At 37.0% G+C, this 26,552-nt stretch overlaps 1 protein-coding gene across 3 annotated transcripts; it reads right to left on the bottom strand.

The window, feature by feature from the left end:
* Window positions 1-515: 515 nt before the first annotated feature.
* On the bottom strand, window positions 516-26,552 carry FAM204A (family with sequence similarity 204 member A). Of its 3 annotated transcripts, none has more exons than XM_073354240.1 (8): window positions 26,470-26,552; window positions 24,278-24,546; window positions 23,187-23,277; window positions 22,518-22,554; window positions 21,802-21,901; window positions 18,544-18,633; window positions 3,096-3,202; window positions 516-2,752 (listed from the first exon to the last, which is right to left on the bottom strand). In XM_073354240.1, the coding sequence occupies exons 2-8, from the start codon at window positions 24,536-24,538 to the stop codon at window positions 2,701-2,703; spliced, it is 738 nt and encodes a 245-aa protein (XP_073210341.1). In that variant the 5' UTR covers window positions 24,539-24,546; window positions 26,470-26,552; the 3' UTR covers window positions 516-2,700. The 3 variants fall into 3 exon arrangements, with proteins under 3 accessions (XP_073210341.1, XP_073210343.1, XP_073210342.1); XM_073354242.2 differs by having other exon boundaries at window positions 26,483-26,505; XM_073354241.1 differs by lacking the exon at window positions 26,470-26,552 and adding an exon at window positions 26,337-26,444.

The following is a 26,552-nucleotide window of genomic DNA, read 5'->3' as shown; positions in this document are numbered from 1 at the left end:
TATTTACCATCTGTTTAAAAAAATAAACAAGTTGTCAAGGTTCCTTCCCCTCTGAACTCTAGGGTACAGACGTGGGGACCTGCATGAAAAAACCCCTAAGCTTATTTTTACCAGCTTAGGTTAAAACTTACCCAAGGTACAAACTGTTTTACCTTTTGTCCCTGGACTTTATTGCTGCCACCACCAAGCATCTAACAAAATATAATCGGGAAAGAGCCCACTTGGAAACGTCTTTCCCCGCACAATCCCCCCAAGCCCTACACCCCCTTTCCTGGGGAAGGCTTGATAAAAATCCTCACCAATTTGCATAGGTGAACACAGACCCAAACCCTTGGATCTTAAGAACAAGGAAAAAGCAATCAGGTTCTTAAAAGAAGAATTTTAATTGAAGAAAAAGTAAAAGAATCACCTCTGTAAAATCAGGATGGTAAATACCTTACAGGGTAATCAGATTCAAAACAGAGAATCCCTCTAGGCAAAACCTTAAGTTACAAAAAGACACAAAAACCGGAATATACATTCCATTCAGCACAACTTATTTTAATCAGCCATCTAAACAAAACAGAATCTAATGCATATCTAACTAGATTGCTTTCCCCCGCTCCAGCTTTGAAAGTATCTTGTCTCCTCATTGGTCATTTTGGTCAGGTGCCAGTGAGGTTATCTTTAGCTTCTTAACCCTTTACAGGTGAAAGGGATTTTCCTCTGGCCAGGAGGGATTTAAAGGTGGTTAGCCTTCCCTTTATATTTATGACACAAGCTATATACAGTAAAAATAATTTCACTTGAATTTTCAGATAGGAATTTTATAGAATTCTGGTACATTTGAAATTCAGAAAAAAATTCTTCATATAGTATTTTTCTAGGTTTGCCAAGGAACCACTAAGGCATTTTCCCATTTTCATAAGCCATAATGTCTTAAATGTAATGTTATTCCATGTGGGAAAAATACAGATACATACACAAACTATACATTATGTATTTGTAAATTTAATGCATATATAAAATAAATAATATGAGGACTACATACCACTTGCTTCCTTTCCCCACGCCAATGGCTCTTCCAAAAAAAGGTACAGGTATTTAAAATACAGTTTGAATTTTATGATGTTCTGTTTCAGAATCCTGTTTATCCACTGGTTTACAGTCTTGGCAGTTGTCTTTAACTCTGTCATCATAACTAATTACAGCTGACTCTAGGATTACAATATTGCAAACTCTCATCTTTATGAAAAGTACAATGTTCTGCTAGGGGAAAAAAAGAAGAAGAAAAAAAAGATATATCCCACTTCCCGAGGGCTACCAACAAACGCCCTATTCCTTAGGTCTTAGAATTGGTGCCGTAAACCTTCAAAGTACTACTCTTTGGCAAGTTGTTTTAGCCTGAAGTGCTTAAATTGTAAATCACCATTATGTTAATACCAAACCTTTGGCCTGAAACACATTAATCTTGTTTAACAACAACTGACGTTTACATTCCCAATTCATTTCAGGCATTTTGGTGACTAAACATATAGGCAAAAACTTCAGGGAAAAAAGTTATTGCTAGTCTTGAATGTGTCCTTACTTTTTCACTGTGAATGATTTTAGAAAAACATTATTAACAATTCTTGTTACTTACAACATAAGCATTCAAAGCATAATTCTTTTATAAAACATCTGGCACCGAATACAGTTTGCATTTGATATTCAAGTGTAAGTTGATCAACTCCACAACATAACAGATTTTAGATATTTTCAAAATTCATATTTCTACATTTTGTCCCATTGACAAGATAGGGATTTTAAAATTTGAACACATGTGAAGTAAGTGGGGAAGGATAAACTGGAAAGGTCTTCAAGATGCTGGTTCCAAGACATGGGGCATACTAGATCCACGCAATGAATCTAAGCATTGCGCTTCATGGACTCTCAGACTAAAATTTTCTGTTGCGATTCATCTAGCCACATAAATAAATAATACAAAGATAAGATACTTTTAGTAGTATAGAGAATAGCTTAATTTAAAATTATTTTCATACTTAATACTACTAAATAAAAGGAGCATTGGGTAACGTCACAAAAGTCAATATTCTGGTATTCTTCAGGCATTTCATGATATACCTTCAATTCAACCAACTGATCTCTTGTGTCCAAATGATTCAAAGAGCAGCCTCAAAACAATACTGTGATAAGATCTGTACTACTTAGTAGATCAGATGTATAATTGATAAGATACTGACTTTTTTTAAACGAAGAACCTGTCCTTTTACCCACACCCATGTATCACTGACATGAATATTTTATCGTTATAAAAGCCGTGGCCACCTAACAGAACCTTACTGCACTGAAAATTTGGGTCCAGATTTATGGGAATCTTGACCAGGCTCCATAATTCTTCAGACCTGAGATGTGTTATACAGAATTTTGTCCACCTGGAGAATGAGTGGAATGTTAAGTTTCTGTGTGCATTAAAAATAATCAAATATCTATTCCCACTACAATTTTAACAGGAATTTGAAACAAGATATAGAAATCTAAGAGCATTACGGGAAATAAGTAAACAAACAGTTTTTGCTTAGTTTTTTTTAAACTACTATTAACCTTGCTTAGTTGTTCAAGATTTAGTTATGCAAGCATAAAAGAGGCAGCATATATTGTATTAAACCCACAATAATTATATTTTAAACAGCTTTACTTTCAGATGAGATCAAGACAGAACTACATGTATCCCATGTTGCTTTTTGTTTCCCATCTTTTCTTTGCTTCAAATCTGAAATGAAACACAAAAACATGTTAGGTTCCACTACAGTGATATTTGGGAGTTTTCAAGAGAAAACATTTAACTTCAGTGAAAAAAAAATCAGAATTTGGTTTTTAGTAACCTACTAATTACAAAAAGGCAATATAAACATTAGAATAAGTTATCAGTTGTGGTACCAACTATATATTTAGTCTGATTCACTATTCAGGAAAAAAACCAATCAGGTCAAACTAAACAAACAAGGATCAGCATAAGTCTATTTGAAGTAAGGAAACATTTAACTGAGATTCTATTGAATCCATTTAAAGCCAACAAAACCACAAATACTGAATATTGTACTCAAATGACGCACCCCCAGGCAAGCTTCTTTTTCTTTCGAGCTTCTTGGGAAGCCTCCGTATCTTGCTTGGCTTTTACAAAGTTGCGACAAGCAACAGCTTTAGCAATTTTCACGCCGAGCTAAGAAGGGGTGAGAAGGAACAGAAAGAAAAGTCAACAGAAGCAAATGGTTTACATCAAACATGAGGCCTATCAATGAGTTATTTAGTTTGATACTCTTTCCCATGGGCTAACATGAGTTACAATATCTTTTGAAAAATCAGATGGATCGATGTATGCATAGGACTGAACAAGTCCAGATTTTCTATGGGAGAGACAGATGATCCATTTTACTCTGTGTGCTTTGGTCCAAAAAGACAGCTAGAACTGAAGGAGCAATGATTCTGATCTGTTCCCACCTCCACACCTCATCAGCCAGAAAGATGGCAGTGTTAAGAATGATGGGCAAGAACAGTAGAGGTCCTCAAGGCTCTGAGTAATCCCACCCATCCAACGGATGGTATATCTGTACATTCAAAAAATTAACATTTCCTCATATACAGTACCTTTCACATATGGAATTTAAAGCACTATAGAACTGGTGCAGGCTGGATTTTAATTGGCTAATCTCAATAACATGAGACAAGTGCAAGAGGAAAGATCTTATGTGCTGGGCATTAGTAGAGCATCAGCTACCCTCTTTGGTCTAGTTTTTTGTCTAATACATCATGTTAAAGAATGAAAATTTTTTATATAATCACATGAACTAAGATAACAAGAAAGTTTTACATGTATAAAGTTTGTAGCCAACCTATATAGTTTTTTTTAAGTAATAAAAACTTGGCATGTTAGCCATTGCTTTGAGTGTTTCAGTATTCAGTGTATATTTCAAACTAAGGGCCAAATTCAGTAGTGATGGAAGTACCAGAAACATGTTAGATATATAAGTTGATCAGGAGAGAATAACTGACAAACTGTAATATGCATAGGTTTGGTATCCTACTATAAATGTGTCCAATTTCCAGTGACTCAATGGGAATTATTTCCACTAATCCTAAGGATGAATTTGGCTCAAGTGGTGTTTAGGATGGTGCAGGTGAAAGAGAAAGAAAGGAGCTGCTTTATTTTACAACTTGAGCTGGTCAGAGAATGACAACTGCATTTCATGAATTTGAGGTTTCAAAATTTGTTGTTTTTTTTTTACTCACTGGAACAAAATCTTTTGAACATTTTGCAAAATGGAACTGTGTTGAATCATCGGCTTTTGGATCAAGAAAATCAGGTATTTGGTTCATGTGTCTGCCTCTCTTGCCTACTGTGAACCTCAGAAGCCTTATCGTTTAACTTGATAAACAACACTTTTTGATGAAAAATGTTTTGAAAATGTTCTGACCAACTCTACTTTCATCTTGTTAGTTGCTTTCGTGACATACTCTGAGTCAGTAAAGACAAAAGAAAATTTCTTTCCGTGAACATATTGTGCTGTGCAGATCACAATTTTCAGAACGCATAGTATTATGGAAATCAACTTCAGAAACAGTTAGAATGTGTAATTTGATCTTCAATAGATTTATCAGAACCAAACAATGTATTCCCATAACCCCTCAAGCTGATCTTCTCAGATAAGTAGTGTCAGGCCTTACCAATATCAAGTAGAAGACCTCCAGGGAAAACCCAGCATGCTGCAGGAAGTAGCAGTGATATGTTTCAGTAATCCCCTTTTTAGAACATTACTGAACCAGTGCTCCAGCTTGGCTCTAACTCTTGACTATGTGTGGAGATTAAAAACTTCCATAGCACTTTTTGCAGGAAGGGAGGTAGTGAGGATATTACCAGCGTCCTGGCCAAAATATTAATTTAGAAAATTGTATTGTATCTGCCTACAGATACAATACAGATTGTTGAAGTGTTCTTCACTTCCATCCTAAACTATCTAGAGGTACTACACACTGTTAAATGGTTGCCATGTTCTACTGAGAAGTTGACTGAAATAACTTATTTAGAGATCATTTGCAATAGGTTAAAATGATCTTCATATTATCAGACTCTAGATTATCATTGTTTAGCTAATAAACATGCATGTTATTCAAATAAGCTTTTGACAGGATGTAAATTGGATGCCATTTTATTTATGTATTTACAAACTTTTTCACCCAAGGGGAATTGAACTGATACCATGGTATATGTCAGGGAAAAGACCAGATGGAATAATGCCACACAACAATTTTGAAATTGCCAATTTCAAAGATTTCCATTACTGAACATTACTAACTTTCTGCTCATTTTAATTGAACTTTGTGATATCTGTGCATGATGTTAAATACTGCCAGCAAAATATAATGTCTTGAAAGAATTTCTTCTCAAAATTACTCCTATTCTTCCTGACAACCAGAAAACTCATTTGGCCAAGACTGGTAGAACACGTTAGAACAAGTTGCTGCTTCTTGCAGCAATAACTTACTCAAGGCACTATTCAAAGCCTGAAGTCAATGAGCATCTTTCCAGTTGAAGACTGCCTTACGCAGCCCAGACTGCAAACAAAAGAATCCAAAAAAATACCAAGGTGCAAGGCCGAGGTAACAGAACAAGGGTCTCAGACTACTGAAAACATGACTGGAAATTGCATTCGTCATGGCAACACATATAGAGATCAGGTGAAAGAGAAAGAAAGAAGCTGCTTTATTTTACAACTTGAGCTGGTCAAAGAATGACAACTGCATTTCATGATAATTTGAGGTTTCAGAATTTGTCCCTATGCAGGTAGAGCTGCAATTTACTTCTGTGAAAATTGTACTTCTTAAGGCCATGGATCAAACCCCCAGAATGCAGCACTTTTAATGTAATCTGAAAAGGAAGGCTGACTGTGGCATACTGATCTTGTTTCACCAGTGAAGTACTGGTATCTGTATGTTATAAAGACTTCATACAAAACACTAACAGCTAAGCAGCTGGTGAGTTGAATCTATTGCCTATTACTCAAGACATGTTTCTTTTATTTTTATTTTGTTTCCCACTCTCGCGCCCACCCCATTTCTCTGTTTCAATCACCCACCTGTTGTGTCTTCTCCTTAACCTAAATGGTGAGCTCTTTGAGGCAGGGACAGCCTGGTTATTTGTTTGTACAGTGGGGTTCTTGATAATTGATTGAAGCCCTAGGCATTTCTATTATGGTTTTCAAGGTCAGGCTTGACAAAACCCTGGCTGGGATGATTTAGTTGGGGATCAGTCCTGCTTTGAGCAGAGGGTTGGACTAGATGACCTCCTGAGGTCCCTTCCAACCCTGGTATTCTATGATTCTACAAATAATAAATAGCTAAAACGTGAGCATTGATTATTACGTTAATTCCTTAAAAAGGCTAAAGCTAAACATTTCTCTAATCTATCTTTTGTACCTTTTATGGGTCACAAATATGTCCTTAAGGAGTCCTCCTGATGCACCAAATCAATCATTTGATCAGCCAATATTTCTAAGTTTTACATCATTAGCCAAATAATGATGTTTTGATTATTAACAAAAATTAACATAATCCAGTAATTCAATAGACTGACATCTGAACTATAAAAACTGAAGTTAGTCACAAAGCATATCACACAAAAACTAACTAAAGCAGACCGTCCTGCCTGAGCTCCTGGCCCAGAAGGCTGTCCGCTGTCTCCCCTCCCCCACAGCCATGCCGCCACGTGGCATAACGCTCTGGGCGGCGGGGCTGCAGAGCCTGGCCTGACCCAGTGCTCTGTGCTGCGCAGCTGCCTGTCCTGGTGCAGCCGTGCTGCCAGCCACCGGTGCTCCAGGCAACGCAGTGAGGGAGCAGGGAGCGAGGTGTGTGTGTTTTGGATAGAGGGCAGGGGAGTTCAGGGGGTGGTCAGGGTCGTGGATAGGGGTCGGGGAGTTCAGAACGCGCGTGGAACAGGGGTTGAATAGGGGCAGGGGTCCTGGGAGGGTGGCAGTCAGGAATGAGAGGAGGGGTTGGATGGGGCAGTGGGGAGCGGTCAGGGAACAGGGAGCAGAAGGGGTGGATGGGGCAGGGGTCCCGGAGGGGGCTGAATGGGGTGTGTGTGGGGGAATTGGGGGCAGTTAGGGGCAACGGGTCCAGGGGTGGTCAGGGAGAAAGGGTGGTTGGATGGGGCAGGGGTTCCGGGGGGGCAGTCAGGAAAGGGGAGGGGTGGATGGGGGCGGTGGGGGGCAGTTAGGGGCAGGGGGTCTGGGGACCGAGAGCAGGGGGTGGCGGATGGAGCAGGGGTCCCTGGGGGGGTCGGGTGGGAGTGGGGGCCTGGCCATTCCTGGCTGTTTGGGGAGGCACAGTCTCCCCTAACTGGCCCTCCATACAATTTCAGAAACCCAATGTGGCCCTCAGGCCAAAAAGTTTGCCCGCTCCTGAACTAAAGTATAACATTGTGTTACTGACATGCAGCCTTTTAATATTTAAGTGCATTTATAAGCATTATATTTTTTGCTATAAAAATTAAATTCCTTAAAATCCCAGCAACATTTAGAAATAATCCAGATTTAACGAATTACAAATTCCTGAAGTTACAGTAAAAACTTAAAGGAATACAGTAGATTTTAATGCACAAAAAGAGTATTTATGTGACAAAGCACAATAATTTTATTAACTTAATCAATAGAGCAATCAGAGGACTAAGTGGACAATGAATTCACAGCATTCATATGTCATTTTTTGATTGAATTTTACGTCCTGGTACAATGAATTAACTAATAGTTATTCCTTAAGTATATATTTGAAATATATTCTCGCAAGCCTATTTAACATCAATATACACACAATCTTACATAACTGATGTCTATAAATGTACCGAAAAATATTTTAGTCTGTTTCTGTGAAGGCGGAATGAATACTTCCATCTTTGAAAGTATGGAAATAAAATGGGATAATAAGATCCTCTGTAGTATATGGGGAAAGAAGGGGAAATAAATGTTCTGCAGTATTAATGCTATCACTTTAGGGCTACATAAAACCTAGTCTGCAAAAAACAAATATGTTGTGTTTAAACATACACAAACATTCTATTCCAACTAAGCATCTTCTGCACCCATCCACACCCAGACATACATCTTCACTTCCCCTTCCAGAAGAAATCCTTAAAAGCTTGGTCAATGGATTTTACATTTAAAGGGGCGGGGGAGCACATTTCGGGTCATCAGATAACTCAACAAAATACAGTGTTGTAAGAAATAAGAAAACATGAATAAAAATATATACAACAATTTCTTGTGTAGCCAAAGTATCAGCATTTTCCATATAGAACATCCAATATTTTGCTGCATTTTAATTAAGGTGTCTAAACATTATCACAAAGAACTGCAAATTGGTCAGAGCACGCAGTAAGGAAAATTAAGCTCTAAAGGCTTTTTATCACCATATTTCAGGAACCAAGGGTGTAAAATGTTCTAATTTGGGATATATTAAAAGCCATAAAAGGTCTTTCAAAAAGATTAATGGTACTTTGCTTGGATTTAAGATAAGGGCTTTAGCTGGTTGGAAAAGCAGGGCCCTGGCTAGACCCTTGAGGCATTCATCTTTACAGCCACTTGGAAGATTTGTAAAAGCGTCTGCATAACCTCAAGCAAACGCACTGCGACATTTTTTTTAAATTCCTTTCAATTTTACAGGTTTAAAGTGTGTAAATCATGTTGGGTAGTAAAGCAGCTATAATGGCTCATCCTTGTAACACAGTATAGATTTTTTTAAGACAAACTTTTTAATCAACTCAGTTTCCATGAGGCAAAATCTTTCCATATTAAAGTTCACCATTAATCATTTCAAATATCTTACTCTATCAGCTTGATATCAGCTTATCCATCATTTTTCATAAAATTTTACTCATCTGAAATTGTTACCTTGTAACAAATTTCTAAAGGTTTCAGAGTAGCAGCCGTGTTAGTCTGTATTCGCAAAAAGAACAGGAGAACTTGTGGCACCTTAGAGACTAACCAATTTATTTGAGCATAAGCTTTCGTGAGCTACAGTTTTCCCTCTTTTTGAACAGTTTCAAGGCACTTATTTAAAAATACCAATTATCATACGTTAACTTTGTATGGAATAACAGGTTTCTATGAAAAATATTGATGCCATTCTCTTTTGTTCTTTAATTAAATGAAAACAGATGTTTTCTGAAGTAAAGCGGAACCATTACTGGAGTACTTAAAGTGTTAAGGTCTTTAATTTTTATATCAGTTTGGTCTACAATTCCTGATTGTCTTTACTCAAGCTCAACATTAATGTCAAGCAAGTTACCTAGGAGACGAAAGAGATCAAAGAGACAAAAAACCCTCAAATGTCTGATTAATCAAGCCTGCAAACAGCTTATTTCTTTTAGCCTGCATGCAAGTATGAAAATGAGATTCTGGGAGCCGTACATTGTGCAGATTTGTTCATTCTTATCAGAACAAAGCCAGCGGCAGCTTATTTCATGGATCATTGGCACTGTCATCAGTGCTACACAGAATGGGTGACAGCTCCTCATTTTGAGGCTTGAACAAAATTAGCAAAAAGTCGGCACAAATTAGCCTCTCATCTTTTTAGTAATATGACATTATTCATTTACTTTTTACCCAATTTTTAATTTTTTTCCTTGTCAGCTATCCCTTTCTAGTGTTTCTTGCACAGCATCATAAAACACTTTTAAAACAAGCAAAGAAATGGCTGAAGTTGAAATCATATGTAAAGTTCAGGCGGCAAGACAGAAAACATTTTTATTGAGTTTCAACAGACATTTACTGTAATTTACAGAAAACTTTCCAGAAAATCTTGAGATATTCCAAATTAAATATTATTCAGCAGAGACCTTTCATTAAATGAGAAGTCATGTTTAAAATACAAACTCTCTATGATACGAGTAATGAGATAGCAGATTCAAGAACTGCTCCAGAAATGTCATATTTAGGTATGATCTACAAAATGCTAAACCCACAGAGGCTTTTACAAAACATCTTTATTCGAACAGGTCCTGAAGCATCCTATGGTCATACCAGAGAAGCCAAACAGCCTTTTAATACAGTATTACAGTTTCTCATCAAATATGAATCTAGTTATTTCAGACTTTGCCTTTAGCAATGATTTTCTCCTTTTATGTTATGGAATGTTATCCATTGCTGACGTATATAAAATATATAAAGCAAACAAGAATATTGAGTGGATTTTGCAGTGAAAATTGTCTCCTTTCAAGGATGTGCTCAACTTTCACTGTAAAATAGTTTGTAATACCTTTGTTGCTTTTTATGCTGGATATTAAAACTTCAAAATTATATTTCGATGACACTAATGTAGCAAGGACAGAAAAATGTTCTAATATTTAAGCTCTCTTCTAGATTTAAACATTCATATGCAAGTAACTTCTTCCATACATGAGAAAACAGCATTAAAAATTAACTATAAGCTGTTAGATGCTTTACACAGTCCCCTTATAAGAAAGGCAGTTAGGAAAAAAAAAACTGTAGTACTGTTTTCAGCAATTTCTTTATCTCTGTTCTTCTAAGTAAGAAAGCTTATTAACAAGCTTTGAACTTAAAATCACATTTACAATAATGTGCCATCAACAGTTTTATAAGCTAATTAGAAAAAAAAGATTAATTAATGACTGGCTGCTAATAAAATGGCAATCATGAAGAAAGAAACCAAGGGTGCTAAGCTTCAACTACCACCAATTAAGAGCTAATTACAAACAAATTATATATGTGTTTTGCTGTGGGCTTTAATTTACTAAAATGGTTTTAATTAAAAGAGAAAACATGCTGATTAATTGAACTGCAGAAAAAATCTACACTATAAATTCGGCTTTGTCTGTCTCTTTAATTAGACTTGTAACATCTGAAATCTTTTTTTAAGGTTTGTTAAAGAAAAGATATACATAATTAGAGGAGCATAAGAATGTAATTTTAGGTGATAACCCTGTCATATAGCAAAGGTTAAAGGAAAACAATCTTAATGAAGAAAGATATTTGGAAGCACCTCCACTAAATGTTCGGGGGGGGGGGAGGGGGGAACCTATCACCAAGACAAAATAAAATCTACTCTTCCTTTTTCCAGTCTTTTAATATAAATGAAGCCTAAGTTAACTGCTGTGCAATTATAGTCTTTAAATTTGTTGCAACCACTTTGGGTATCTACACATATTACAGTAAATTTTGAATGGGGTAGATAAATTTAGAAATACAACTCCATTCATAGTAGTGGTAGTAGAGTAGCCATTTCCCCATACAATTAATTTACCCTATGTATATCTAAAGAGGGGATGTTTGTATGACTTGGCAACCACAAGCTATATACTATTTCTTTAAAAATAGGGTCAAATTTTAAAATACAGAGATAGTTTTAGGAACCTAGCTCATATGGTCCCCAATCTAAATTATCAAGATAGAATTTGCTTCCAAATGAGGACAATTTCATCAACAATTATTAGCAAGTGGTCAAAAAATCATGTAACAGCATCAGAGTCGATAGAAAGCTCAACAGAGTAGCTCTGTTGGGAGATGAGAATGGTATCCCAATGACTGGTTAATTAATTTGATTATAAAACATATATTTCATTTAAGCTTTATTACAATAATGCAGAGTTTACTTGTAAATTAGAGCTTTTGAAAATTCTCACCAAAATGCCAGAAACCTCTAAGCTAAACACATAGGAATAGTGCTGTCAAAACAGGTTATTTAAAGACTGACAACTGCTTCAGTAATGTAGTACTCTAAATTACATAATATTTTTAAGGTTTCTTTTGACAGGTAAATCTAATGTGGTCAAGATCATTTTATTGTGTTCAAGTTACTGCCCTCAGGCTAACGCACTCTTAGACAATGTGGCACCTATGCAGCAATAATAGCTACACAATAATCACAAGTGAAATGAAAAGTTTGAATTTTAGCCAGAATAATTCTCAGGACTATTAGAGCCATACAGAAATCTGCATTCTGTTTCCAGAGACAGAACAAAACATTCGAGCATGACAGCATTAAAGAAAAATACGGTTCACTCAAAGAACAATGTAAAGTATTTTCAGGGTGAAGTATTGAAAAGATCTCTTCTCAGGTCACGCAAAATCAATTTTAGAACAAGTTTACAAAGAATTAAATAGCCACAGCCTTACATTTATATTCACATCTCAACATATGTAAGCGTGTAAAGGAAATGTGAACATCTTTAACAGATTATGTAGTTCACACTGATGTGATATTACTAAGTAATTTGAGTCATAACTCTTACATAGAATGTACATTTACTGTTATGCAGAGTCAATATAGTGCTCTAAGTTCTCAATATTAACTTCTTTAAAGGAGTGCCTAAAAAGTCCAACAAGTACAGTAAGTGAACCATTCACACTGCAATTTAAGGTAATAGCCTATGTTACAATGAAGTCTACTTCATTTAAAAAATGTCTACTGATTAGAAGGATTTTCAGTCATATTAGGTATGTGTTCAAAGCTTGCTACCAAAGCAAGCATGGTTAGCATATTGGATATACCACCACCAAACAACACGGTTTACGAAATCCAGGGCATCTCACTACAAACACTGCAAAGCTGACCATGCTAACTTCATTCTTTCAACAATATCCATTCTAAAAAAGATTCAAGGCTCCTTGGATCACTCCTATATAAACATTCAATACTTTTCTTGATAACTCTCAGGTTAAACAAGTTATCATTAAATACACGATGTTGCAACCATGGCCTTCGGTACTCATTTCTACATTCAAGCAGCAGAGCTTTAAAACATGGAGCACTTTGCTAATGCTTAGAGTCTTAGATTAGGATATGATAAAGATAGCACTTGGATTACAATAAAATACACTTTAACTGTGAATATTTATACTGTGCAAATTGTAAGAAAATTAAAACAATCCATTCTTAACATAGTAATTAAAGTAAATTTCTTGGAAGATGCATGCTTTGAAATGTTTTCCAGTACTATATAGAGTGTTTAAAAACCCTAGATAAACTTTGTGTGCTTTTTTAGATTTAGAAGTATATAACCCACACAGATGAGGTTGAGCCTCTGCAGTAGTATATTCTATGAAGTATACTCTCTCAGAATGAAATTAAATCAGTAATAGAGAACCTGCCCAAGAAGCACTGAACCACTAGAGCGCCATGGTGATCAAAATAATCAGAAAGAGGACTTGCTGAATGCAGGGCCCATGGATTCTACACTTACAGATATCCACTAGCCCCCAAACTCTCAAAGTATGTGCAAAGGAACTGCCATCACTATTCCAGCCTATAAAGTGGCAAAATGACCACAAAGTTAGTGTGTTCATTACTTCAAACCATACAGAGATTCTACAGTTTCTTTGTAGAAATCTTTGTGCTGGGATTGGGGTGAATTTCACCAGCCACATATATACTACATTTCTGTAAATAATGAATTTCATCTAGCTGCATCAAGGGAGGTTATACATGTAGTCCACAATCTTACAATCAGATCCATGCATAGGTCACTTGTGAGTGAAAGTCAGTGGGTCTGTCTGTGAGGAGATGCATGTGTTTCTGTGCACACCAACCGCAGAATTGGAGTTAATGTGTTCGCTTCCATACTTCCTCCCCACACACTTTAAAAAAATAGTTTATATTATTTTTAATCAATAAGAGTTAGACATACCATTTTTACTTTCTCTTGCTTATTTTCCTAGCACATGCACTAGCATACCAAAATCCAAGCTCCGAACACCTTACCTTAACATGATTCACTCTACAGTTGCTACAATACACATGCTAATTTTCATGTAGAAAAATCTTGTCATGCACACTGTAGAACTACAAAAAGTTTACTAAAATAAAATAATTTTTGATATTTTAAACAATTCTACATTTTAGCACTGAAAATTAGAATGTATAAGGTCCATGCTTGGAAAAGATCTGAATCTGTTTTGACTTACAGTAACAGAGACCCTGGAGAATTTTTGCCCCATGACGAAAGCAATCAGATTGTATTTGTTCCACATTCATTCAATTGCTAGCCCACAACAATCCAGTAACCAGGCTTAACAGCACAAAGAAAATTGTGTACACAGTGCTATGAAAAATCTCTCTTGAAACAGCAATCCATTCCTTGACAGGTGTATTTTCATCAAAGAAATATAGACAATAGACAGCTTCCAAACTTACTCCTTATACTACAACATGACAATGTTTGCCTCCAAATACCCTGAAACAAGTGTTACGTGGCAAAAAAAAAAAAAAAAAAAAAAACACCTTTGGGTTTCAGGAATGTGAATTTCAGTGATCTACCCAGCCAGTCTCCAGATTATGCACATTCTGTAAGTCATCACTCGGATTCTAAGGGAATCAGGTTTCACAAAAATCATCCCTCACTGTGTCATAATGATAGCACATCGACAGCATGATTTTGGCATTCCCTAGCTTTTTTATGGCATGTTTTCATTGCCTATTTCCAGACATTTCTTTATTTTTGGCTTCATTTTTCTAAAAACTGATGCTGCCCTATCAGTTTCACAGGCTTATAAATGTTATACATCAAAAATTAGTTTCACTTATTAAAGCAGGAAACAGCTTTAAGAACTCTGGGATCTGTGCCTCAAAGCAAAGGCTTTATCAGCAGGTTCCAGTTACTGCTTCTTGAGAAAGAAAATGGTGGTGATTAAAAATCTGTACACCTGATTTCCAAAAGAACATCCACCCACTGAATACACATTCCACAGGGCTGCAAGGGGGCTGTACCCCAAATAGAATCAGTTTATTTTTGATATCTTCATACAACTCTGCTCAGGAATAATAATTCAGAGAAATAAAATGTAAAATAATGCAGTTTGTATATAAGAAACAGCAACTCAACTTGTTTTTTTGCCCACCTTCATGGGTGCCATACCGTACACAGTCAATATCTTTCTCCGCGTTTGGCTCAAACCATTTCCTGATGCTTACAACTTTTAGAGGTGAAAAGAAAAGTAACATTAACAGCTTAACTTGTGTAAACTGAAAAAATTGGGTAGTTTTTTAGAATTAATTCACTTTCTACAAAAAAAAAGTAGCATTTCACAAAAACAAGATTTTTTTTTTAAGTTCAGAATGGAATGGGAGAAGATCACATGGATGTTTGCATCAATATTTAAAAATGTGAAAGCAATTTTGTTTTATTAGTCTGTACCTGGTCTATGAGACAATAATGTTCTGACTCAGCTGCTCCCATAACTGCAGCCTTTGTTTGGCTCTTTATTCAATCAGTTACTTACATGAATGATTTCACCAGAACAAAAGACAGGCCTTCCCCCGGCTCCCACAATTATGGAGACCCACCTTACCCTATGCAGACTCTTCTTTTAAGTCACAAAAGAAGAACCAATCTTGCAATGAGTTTTGAATGGGCAATTCCCTGTACCTGTGTAAAGTCCCACTGAAGTTACTGGGAGACTGCCCACACGAAACGCGTTGGAAAATCAGGGCATGGTCATTTGCGTTTTCCTTCTCTCACAATGTATTATTTTTTCAGACTAACCACCTTAACCAAAATGGAATGAAGGTTGTGAACACTAACATTGTTTCAAACGTATTCTTATTTTTCGAACCTGCTAATACTTCAAAATCAAGAATTTGGAGTTAAGGTTCCACAAATAATATATAACAATAGCACCTGTAATATGCTAGGTGTTGTACAATACCATGTCTACCCAATTGAGAGAATGATCATCTTCTTTCTTGTCATTTCCCAATTTGGGGTCAGCGACTTTTATAGCCTTCTTCCAAAACTCAACATTGTATGCCAGGCTTTTATACAGTTGGTCTCTCTGAGGTCCACTGATATGTGGCTCATGAATCTTTGGTCTCTTCCTTGGTCGTCTTCCATCCACAATCACTGCAAGAGCCATCCTACTGATATAACTCTCAAGTCGCCGCTTGATATGCCCATACCAACATAGCCTAGCCTCTCTCAACTTGGGTTCAATTACAGCAACCTGCAGGCCCCTTACAACATCATTTCATTTCCTGTCATGGAATGTCCTACCATTTGACCACCTCAACATCTTCATTTCTGTGGTGGAGAGCATATTGATTTTCTCTGTTGTGGTTGGCCAAGTCTTTATTCCATACATTAAGATGGGCCCAATTCCAGTTTTACACATTCATCTTTTAACTTTATTGGCATCTTTTTGTCACACAGACCTGGGGTCGGCTCTCATCATTTGCACGAAGCAGCTTTAGTACGATGCTGGGCATCACTCAGCAGGGCATCATCATCAGGTATTTAAATTCTTTCATACTTCTTAGCTCTCTGCCTTTATGAAGTATCCTCCTCCTTCAGTTAACATAGCGTTGGTCTTGCCAACATTCACTCTAAATCCACCCTGCTCAAAAGTACATTACCACTGTTCAAAACTGGCGTGCAGGGCCTCACAATCTTCCACACATGTCACTAAGGCATCAGCGAACAGCATGTTCCAAGATAGCTCCCTTCATATATTCTCACTTATCATATCCATGACAACCACAAACAAAAATTGGTTCAACTGACACTGATCCCAATGCTAGCCAATATTTACTGGAAATTTTCCACTGCGCCCCATTTAGTTTTGGCTCAGTAGTCACTCCATATTCTGGACTCACACAGCTCCAAACTTCTTCCAGTCATCATTTCTACGTTCAAATTTGCACATCTCAGATTACATACTGACTTCTTTAACTTTAGTGGCCCTTGCCCCGTTACAACAGTTATTCAATTCAGATAATAGTATATCATAAATGGTACAAAAACTTTTAACTTTTCATATTAATTTATATTTTAAGTCAAAAAATTTGCACAGAAATCTCAGCATGTTTTATTGATTGTTGTACTCTAATTTAGAGTAGATGAGGAAATGGTGCATTACAGGTCTGTTCTTGGAAGGAGATATATTAGAGTGTTTTTATACTGTACTTGAAAGGAGAGGTGAGATGTTGGCATATTTCATTCTGAGCAGGTGGGTGACCTCAAAAAGGGAGATATATGGCCAATAGCAAACATTCTTGGGTTTGTAATTATACTACGTGAAGTGATGGTTTTCCAGTCACTAGTGGAAATGTAGATAGTGTATGGTAGTTACTTACATAGTATTCTCAGTGGCTGAGTAAGGCAGTATCCTGCGAATATGTAGAGGACAGGTACTGAGGCAGAGTAAGAATTTAACTAAGTTATTTATGGGAGCTTAAGTACAAATTTCCTAGCCTCCAAAACTCTGCTTTTTAATGAGTAACTAGAATGGTATACTGTACCATGTTAAATTTAACTGATTAGCAATTGCAGCTTTAATTCTATTTTTAAAAAAGTTTGGCTGGAAATTTTCTTATTTTAAAATATTTTAAAAACCTTCATGTGAAAATCTGAAGTAGATTGTGGTGTTTTCCTTCTCCATTTTTAAACTTTCAAAAACCCTTTGAATTCTAGTAACTTAGCCAACAGACCTGAAATTTCCAACCCGTGTGCATGATTGGGAAGATAAACAGGAGGTAGGAGATATGTTCTAACAGGAAAATGGAAAACCTTCTAGTAATAAATAGGAGGAAACATACAAACCATTTCCTCTCTTTATTTAGAGCCACATTTGACTGTTCTCCCTTCCTTGGCTTCTGAGCTGTTCTCCAATATTTTCTTTCTTCACATTTTCACCACCCTCCATCTGCCTTCATGGAAGCTGGAGCCCAGCTGCCTACGCTGGACTCCAGTGATGCACTGCTGATGCCATACACACATTTATAATTCTAAATCCAAATTCACAAAGGCATCTAACAGGTTAACTACCCGAGTTGAAAAGTTATGTCAGCATTTTACAAACCTTTTGAAGGATCAATGTTTCATAAGTTAATTCTACAAATAGCCACCCACTTGCCACAATTACTCAGACACACTAGCTACCACTGCAGATAATGTAATAAAAGATGTGAAGTTTCTGGACCAACCTAATTTTGAGATATGTTCTTAAAAACAGAAATAATTAAAATTATTCCAAAACCAAAAAAACCCTTTTCATTACATAACTATATCTCTGAGCTCTCTCATCCAGTTTGCTCGAGGATAAATTTTGTTGAGGTGGGAAAGAGAGGCAAAGTCTGAGGTACAGAATATTAATAAGAAAGCTACTTTCCATCTGAAATTTCTTGAGAAACTGATGTGGAAGAAGGTTCAAATTTTAGGATTATTACAGAAAGTTATTTATAGTCATAACTATGAAGTTACTAATGTGGCTCCACAATAACTTGTTTGTCTGAGATCAATCCTTTTGGGGGTTATGTGTTCAGGTCTTCTTGTGATAGATATTACTCGAGCCATTGAAAATTCAGATATAATTGTCCAAACAGTCCTAAAGTTACACATGTGGCTATAATAGGTCGTGGTTGAAAGAAGCCTATGTAAGCAGCAGCAAAAGGAAAAGATGCCAGGAATAATCTTTAAGAGTATTTGGTTAAATTATAATGACTTATGACTAGATACACAAAGTCAAGAGTTTTAAGAGGTAGTATTTAACTAGGTCAACTTACCTCACGAGTGGCTAATCTATTACTCAGTTCCTCAGCTCTCTCAACATCCCCTTCAGTCAAAGACTTGTCTATGCTGACTTCAAGACCAGACTGGAAAAAAAAATGGCAAACATCTTCAGGCCAAAACGAATGATGAAATAGGATTTATAGAGAGAACTCCTCATGTACATTTTAAACATCTGTTTAACAGAATTATATTTATTTCACACATCTGTAATTTCCATGTAAAACAAACCACATTTGTCTAAGCGTTGTAATGGATAGTATCATTAAGTAGTCACTGAAAGGCTGACTGAGCACAAATCATTGTATTAGCCCACCTTATGTGTAGGGTAAATACTGTAGTTAAAAAAAAATATTACATGGACTAGCTTAGACCTGTCACAAGAAAGTTTCATCTCAAGATATGGTTTGGCTTATCTATTCCATCCCTGGAGCTTTCCTAAATAAAATGTGAAGTGTATATGTCAGGTAATATGAAGAATGGCAATCATCACTGTATCTTTGCCGTTCTTAGATCTTATCTTTATCTCAAAACTGAATTCTGGCACCATGCCACTTTGCTGTACTACTAAATCCAAGTCTTCAAATAATCATGGTATGAAAGGGGAAAAAAAAGTTTTACATTTTTAAAATTTCTGAATACAAGAAAAAAAGTGTCCTAATAACAGAGGCAAATTCTAACTTGTCTAAAGTTAATGTCTTCAAATTAAGGATGACTAATGAAAGTTTTATAAAAATACATATGTGCTCTTTAAAAAATTGTAGGTTTGTATTTGCTGAAGATTCCAATTGTAATATTTCTGAAGGAATATAGGAGTGGAACTGAGGTTGTGCCAGAGTGGGAATTTTCTGTAATATTTTGTATGACTAGTGTGTGTGCCTCAGTTTCCCCTATATGCTGTATTGTTAACTAGGTGGCAGGAGAAGGTTGCTTATTCTATGCAGAGACCCAGAGACACAGGTGTGACTGACACCTAGCTGTTTAGGGCAAGGGCCGCTAGTATATGGGGAGTCCAAGATGACAATGGCCACTCCAGTTGCCAGGACATTTGGTACCTAGCAACTAACAACCATGGACTGCCCACCCCTCTACAGAACGCCAGCCATGTTTGCCAAAGGAACAAGAAAAAAGGACTGAGGAGTGGCCGGGGGGGGGGGGGGGGGGAGGAGGGGAGGTGTGTTGTTAGGAGTTGGTTGTTGGAAGCTTGAGACTCTCTTGAACAGGGGCAAAAGAGGGGTCATAGGGCTCTGGGCTGACCATGATGGTAACTTTTCATTCTCTGTGCTGACCAAGGACTTTCTATGCTGTGTTCCAGACATCTAATAAACCTTACTGGTTTTGAAACACTGGCTGAGAGTCACTGCAGATGCCGAAGGTGTGGATGCATTGCTCCCTTTAGGTGTACAAGTTTCTCTGAGGATTCCAGCTCAGGTGGACACACTGAAGGGAGCTCACCGCATGAAGTAAGGGTGCTGAAGGCTTGGAGGTTCAGTCTAAGGAGGCAGTAAAGCTAAATGACTTACACTAGTGAAGAAGTGAATCCCTAAAGGGATGGAGAGGGGAGAACCTGGCCCACTGAAAGGGGTCCTCCCAAGGACAGTTCCAGAGCATCAGATCTGTGAATCCGTGACAGATATCCACAAGCAGATTTTGTTTAAAAATTTCACCAAAAACCCCTTTTTCCAAATCAAAAAGGAGACTTCCATTTCTTGACTGGATTTAAATATTGTTAAAGTACAATATGTCATAGCTGATCAACTAACCTACTTTGTTCTAAAGATGTAATGGTAAATGAAAATATAACATCTGCTACTACTGAGAAATACTGTTAAGAGGATTTTTCTTTTCATTTTCATACATTGAAGATGTAAGTCAGAGAAGAACAAAAATTTAATAAAATAATAATTCAAAGTTGTGATGGCAGTCAATTCTGTTTGATGCCTTATGAAATTAATAGATATAATTAATAGTTTGCCAGCACTAACAAAAGCAATTCATCTAATCATCTCGGCTGGAGAGATTCCACATTTTACTGGCCGAGGCTCCTCCACTACCCAGGTCTAACCTGAGGAATTCAGTGCAAGCCTGTGGTTTCAGTTAGGGAGAATTATGAGCAGATGTTTGCCTAGAATTAGGACTCGGAAAACAGTGGTCAAAGTTACTTTGCTTGGGATATGTAACCTAGAAAATGTGATGTGGTTTCACAAAAATTTCTTGAACGTTGGCTAGAAACATCACTGACCAAATAATGCCATAAAGCAGTGGTTCTCAACCAGGGGTACATGCAGAGGGGTATATGCAGGTCTTCAACTCATCTAGATATTTGCCTAGTTTTACAACAGGCTACATAAAAATACAAAAGTGTCACGGTATGCTTTTACTGAAAAATTACTTTCTTTTTACGGTAAAAATGAGAATTATCAAATAAATCGACTGGAATATAAATATTGTGCTTTTTCAGTGTATTGTATATAGAGAAGTATTAAGTAATTGAGTGTATGAAATTTTAGTTTGTACTGACTTCGTTAGCGCTTTTTAGGTCGGATTTTGGAGGCAAGAAGTTTTTAAGTGAGGTGAAACTTGGGAGTACGCAAGACAAATCAGTCTCCTGAAGGGGTACAACAGTCTGGAAAGATTGAGAGCCACTGCTATAAAGAACATAATTTACAAAGATAAATGAGCTTTGAAAATGAGACTACTTATGATAATCAATAATAATTAGTGCCAGAAATTGCTAAGAGAATTATTGGCCATGTTAATACATTTTAATAACATAAATGTCTTAATAATCCAAAAGACTACTTCAAATGAAGTATCACTTTTAGATAACTAACCCCTATACCTCCAAGACAATTCCACTGTTTTCAGTTAAAAGTATCAGCTGAAGTATTTTAAAATTAAAAGAAATTCACCCTAGCCAAATCAGATGTGTACTTCTCCCTATGTATATCACAGAGAGAAGGAAAAAAAAAAGAGAGAGAGAGAGAGAAATGGATGGCAATACCCAGGGATATTGTAGCAACAGAAAGTGTAGCAATTCTTCAATATAATATCTATAAATTGCATGTGATATCTAACTAGTAGATCATATTACAAGTGTTACATAGAATTCTCTCTCTAATAGAAGTATATGATTATTTACTCACCTTCAACCAACTTTCTGGCTTATTTTTATTTCAGTTATAGCTGGATTTTAGTTTTGTCATAATATATCATTGTCATCATACTTCTAAGAAACTATGAATAGCAATCACCTTTTGGGCAGCCCTGTTGCTCACAAGAGATTCAAACCTATCATTAATTCCGAAGTATTGCGTGAGTTCCTTCCATTGACCTTCATTTGAAGATTGCTGACTGAAAAACAGACAAACACAACTTTGTACTAAGCACACTCAGAATAAATTAAACTGATTATTCAGTTAAAATATGAATAGCAGTTAACATTATCAGCTACATATTTTTAGACTCTCCATTGTTTGTAATAACCTTTTATACGCCAGAAGAAAAAAAAAGAATGTTTTGTTCTCCCATTTGGAAAAAGTTACCCCCTACTCAACTTTCTAATGGCAACAAAATTAACAGTTCCTTTTGTTTACTTCACAATATCTGTACTTGAATCGTGTAAGGCCCCAATCCTGCAGTTAACTTCGCATGTAACTACACATACAAATAGTGCAATTGAGGGCAAGTCGACATAGCTATGGGTTAAGTAATAATAAGTTAGGTCCCTCCTCTCCTATTTTAATTTCGACCCAAGTCAATATTTGCTAAATCAAGAAATTTCCCCATCAAATAATTTTAGGGGTCAAATACAGCTGTTGACTGCCCGAGGCTCTGACTGACTTAGAAACTGCTTACAGATATCCAAAGATAGTATGTGGCCCTAAGGTTAGTCAAATTTTGTACTCATTCTTTCTGACAATGTCCCTTTACAAACACACTTCAGATAATTATATTGATTTTTTTATACCTTTCAATCACTTCTTTTTTGTTCTTTTTCAGTTTTTCTGAAAAGAAAAAATAAAGAAAGCAAATATATTTTAAAGACATTCACAAACTTCTGGTACAAATCATTAAAAGAGACTAGTTCAAGATTAATGTGTATGGTATTACTGAGTAATCTTTAAGGCCTGAGGTGCCAAGAGATCCTCCCACACAGAGTTCCAACAAGTCAATGGAACCCCATTTAGGCAGACCCCGTTAGCAGGATTGGTCCCATAGTACTTACTTTCTAAAATGTTTTTAAAGCGATAGGATTATGCTCAGTAATAAGGGTTTTCATAATAAGAACTTTATACAGTATCTGTAATAGAGAATTGTATTTAGAAAGCTAAAGCAAGAGTGAGTCATTGGATTACTAAAATATATTTTAGCTAACTGGTAATCCTGATAAATCAACATTAATTGAAGAACATTTACAAGTTGAATTTCCTTGCAAGTAGCACAAATATAAATCTATACTGTTTCCATAACATAGTCACACAACAAAAATCTCTAGTTCACAGGCACAGAATGCTGGCATCAATGGTGCCCTCCAGCCCAGTCTTTCACTGTATTTCTTGAAAAAATACAGTTTTTTCCAACCCACTTTAGTAAATCAAAATGCATTTGGTATTAATTCTATAATTAAATGAAATACCTTTTCTGTAACGTTTTCTCTTTTTCCCCCTGTTTCCCTGATTTGTTTGGACTTTCATTTCACAGTTTTTCTTCTGAAGCTCCTGAAATTTCTACAGGAGAAGGAAAAAGCAAACTCAGAATTTTTTTAAGTCAAAAAGTGTACTGAAAACATTACCCAAAATTCTAATTCTTACTATACGAAGGTTCTTATATAGTGCAAGTTCAATTCTACTGGTAATAAGTTGCAAAAGTTACACACAACAGACTGTGATCTTCATACCACATAAAATTATCTCTGATTTTCTGCCCCTACCCCTTCTTTTAGTCCCCATGATTCTTCAGAACTGCATCCCAAACTTCATTATAAGGTACACAACTAACGTGAAACACATTAAGGGCGCAACAGTGAGCATGTTCATAAAGTCCTCTGAGGTCAATTTAGATGATGGGTGAATGTTCAAGGAAGACTGGAAGCAGACCTCTTACATAACTGGCTATCTAGGCTATGGAGAAAGATGAGAGACTAGTTTTTTGCAATCCTTATTCAGAATTAGAGGCCCACTGTGAAATATCAGTGTAGACTGGTCAACTCATAAGTATGAATTCTCCAATCTTTTCTTTCCCCATATGAAACATGTACAGATCAAAGAAAATGAATACGGTCTTGTAACCCAACTTGATACTGAATGGCAGGGTTTACAGGAAACTGAAGGACACATTTTTTGTTGACTACATCTTAAATATTCAATTGATTGGATAATATGCTAAATTACAAATCTTTAACCATTCAGAAGCCAGTTGCAAAGAAGTTCAGGTGCTCAGGCCCTGAAGTGAACAGAAAACTTCATAAGCAAGAGTGGTTGTGCTATATTATTTTTCTCCCCTGGGCTTTACCAGTCTTGAAAGAAAGCAAGAGTAAATCCCTCTTAGCAGCTTGTTAGGTTAACATTGGTTCCAATGGATCATGACAGACTACATTTTATTCAAATTGCTTTATTTTATCCTACACATCGTATGCGCCTTCACTTAAATAAAGATTAGCCATACAACATTGAACATGTATATTAAAATTTTGTACTGGTCATTTGCAGACAAACTAATAATACCCACATTCCATATTTTTAAAGAAACTCCAGAAGGGCATTCTTGATATTCGTTTTCTCCATCTGCCACTGCTATAGGAATGGATTTACTTTCAGTGATACTCTCAGGTCTATTTGTCTGAAAATCAGAAACCTGAACTCCTTTGACATCCTCATCTACTTTATCTTCCGCGGAGCAAGATATAGGACCATCCACTGGGTCTCCATCATCAGAACTCAAGTCAACATCACTGTCATTCACACCAGGAGGAAACAGCCCACTCCACATCTTCCAGTCTAAAAAATAGAGCAAAACAGCAAAAAATCTTTGTGAAGACACACACTTCGTATGAGTTTACCCAGATTCTATTTTCTCTGTGGATGCAGAGAATTAGAAATAATGAAATACAGCATTACAAATATTTTAAATGCTCTTGACAAGAGGAAAAAGCAAAAAATAATCTTACTTCCATTAGATGATTTAAGTGGTTTAGACAAGCTTATTAGAATTAAGGCAGAAAGTCTTAACACTTGTAGAGAGGGCAGTTTACACAATGGTCCTTTTGCTCTCCTATAATTTTAAAACTCAGTTTTTAATATAAAGTATAGAAAAATTGTAACACAAGATCTTTTTAAATGCAGTAAGTCATACTGCCTGAATCTAGAGAACAATTATCAAAGGGTTGTGAAAGTGCACGAATGAGTATTTAAAAAAAAAACCACTCGGGAGACACACATTAGGGGCTAGATGCTTTTGAAGTGTGTACAGTCAGATTTGTGTGTACCCTGGAACTGTAAGTCAAGTGTCTCCAAAAGTGCTTGTTTGGTTTTGCACACACCCTTTCAAAAATTTGGTCCTAAGTGTTTTACTGAATCATGCAACACAAAAACATAAATCACGAGTGATACAAGACCAGATTCTATTTTGCTGCACAATTGTAAAACTTGACTATAATAGAGTTATTTTAGATTTACACTAGTATAACTTAGAGCAAAATCTGCATCAGACAATTTCAAATTTATCTTAAAACTAATTAAGTGACTTCCTCCCAACGGAGAGACTTGGTCTGAAAAAAATAAATAAATAAAAGTAAAGGGGGGAAAAATTGTGCCTGACCATGACAGATAGGAGAAAGAAAGAAGTCACTGTTTTAGCCACCTGCTATATGATCAGAAATGGACAATTCTGACAAATGTCCACAAGGGATCAAAGGCAGCAAGTGCACAGGCAATCCTAGGCAGATGTTACCTACTTCTAAGATACCTATGGGTGTGGTTGACATATTTGCTTTTTAACAGTTTGGCAACATTTGTACAGCTTATGTCAGCATTGAATCGGACTGAAAATATAACATTGTGCTGTTTTCTTTTGAATCTAACAATGGTATGACTTAGTAACTTTTTTTACAAAGCCAAACCCCGACTTAAATAGCTATTTATAGGTACAAGTTAACATGATAGCCCTAGTGTCTCTCAATGAAGAGTATGATAAGTTTATTATTCTCAGCCTCACTACTTTCCATCTCCTCCTGCAACTGCTACCTGGGACAGCACCACCCAGCCCCCACTCTCAAAAGTTGTTTGGATTTGATTTACAGTCCAAATCAGGCTCACTTTGGAGGAGGTAAGTAGGAAAACAGGGAAGACAAAGGTCTCCTTTTTTCTGGATTCATTTCAGGCAGGTTCCCCCTCCAGAAACGAAAGAGGGCTCATGCTAGGTGGGGTTTTGGGAGAAGGGTACAGGTTCAACCAGAACCTCTTGACATTTACCACGTGTCCCAGTACTTTGAGATGCAATCATGAACCTCACATCCAGGACCCGCATGAAACCCGAGCCCTGCCCTTCCCTAACCTCCTACCTAACCCTCTGTGCCCACCCAAAGAAAGTCACCTCCACCCTTCTCCTGTCCCTTCCCCCTCCCCGGCCCACTATCCCTCCTCCCCACACTTCTTAAAACCTCCACCCTGCCGAAGAGCAAGAACACTCCCTGCCCCTCCCCCCAACGATCAGCCCAGCCCCCTCTGACGGCTCCCGCCGCGCCGCCCCTCACCCAGCGGCCCCCACCCCAGCTGCCACCGCGCTGCACCTCCTGACTCCCTCCTCCGCCAGGTGCCGCCCGTATGCAACGAACGGACGCTCCCTCCCGCCGCGAACCATCCCCCCCGCACCGGCTCCCTGCGGCCCCTCAGGCCCCGGCAGCCAGCGCGGGAGCCACTCACCGGCCGTGTTTACCTAGCCGCCATCTTGACGCTTCATTAACATCGTTCCCGGCTATTGGGCACTTTCCCCCCAGCCAATCAGC

Source organism: Lepidochelys kempii, chromosome 7 (assembly GCF_965140285.1).
Source record: "Lepidochelys kempii isolate rLepKem1 chromosome 7, rLepKem1.hap1, whole genome shotgun sequence".
In the NCBI taxonomy this organism is placed as follows: Eukaryota; Metazoa; Chordata; order Testudines; family Cheloniidae; genus Lepidochelys; species Lepidochelys kempii.
The sequence above is the reverse complement of the archived record's forward strand: the minus strand, read 5'-3'. Positions and strand labels throughout refer to the sequence as shown.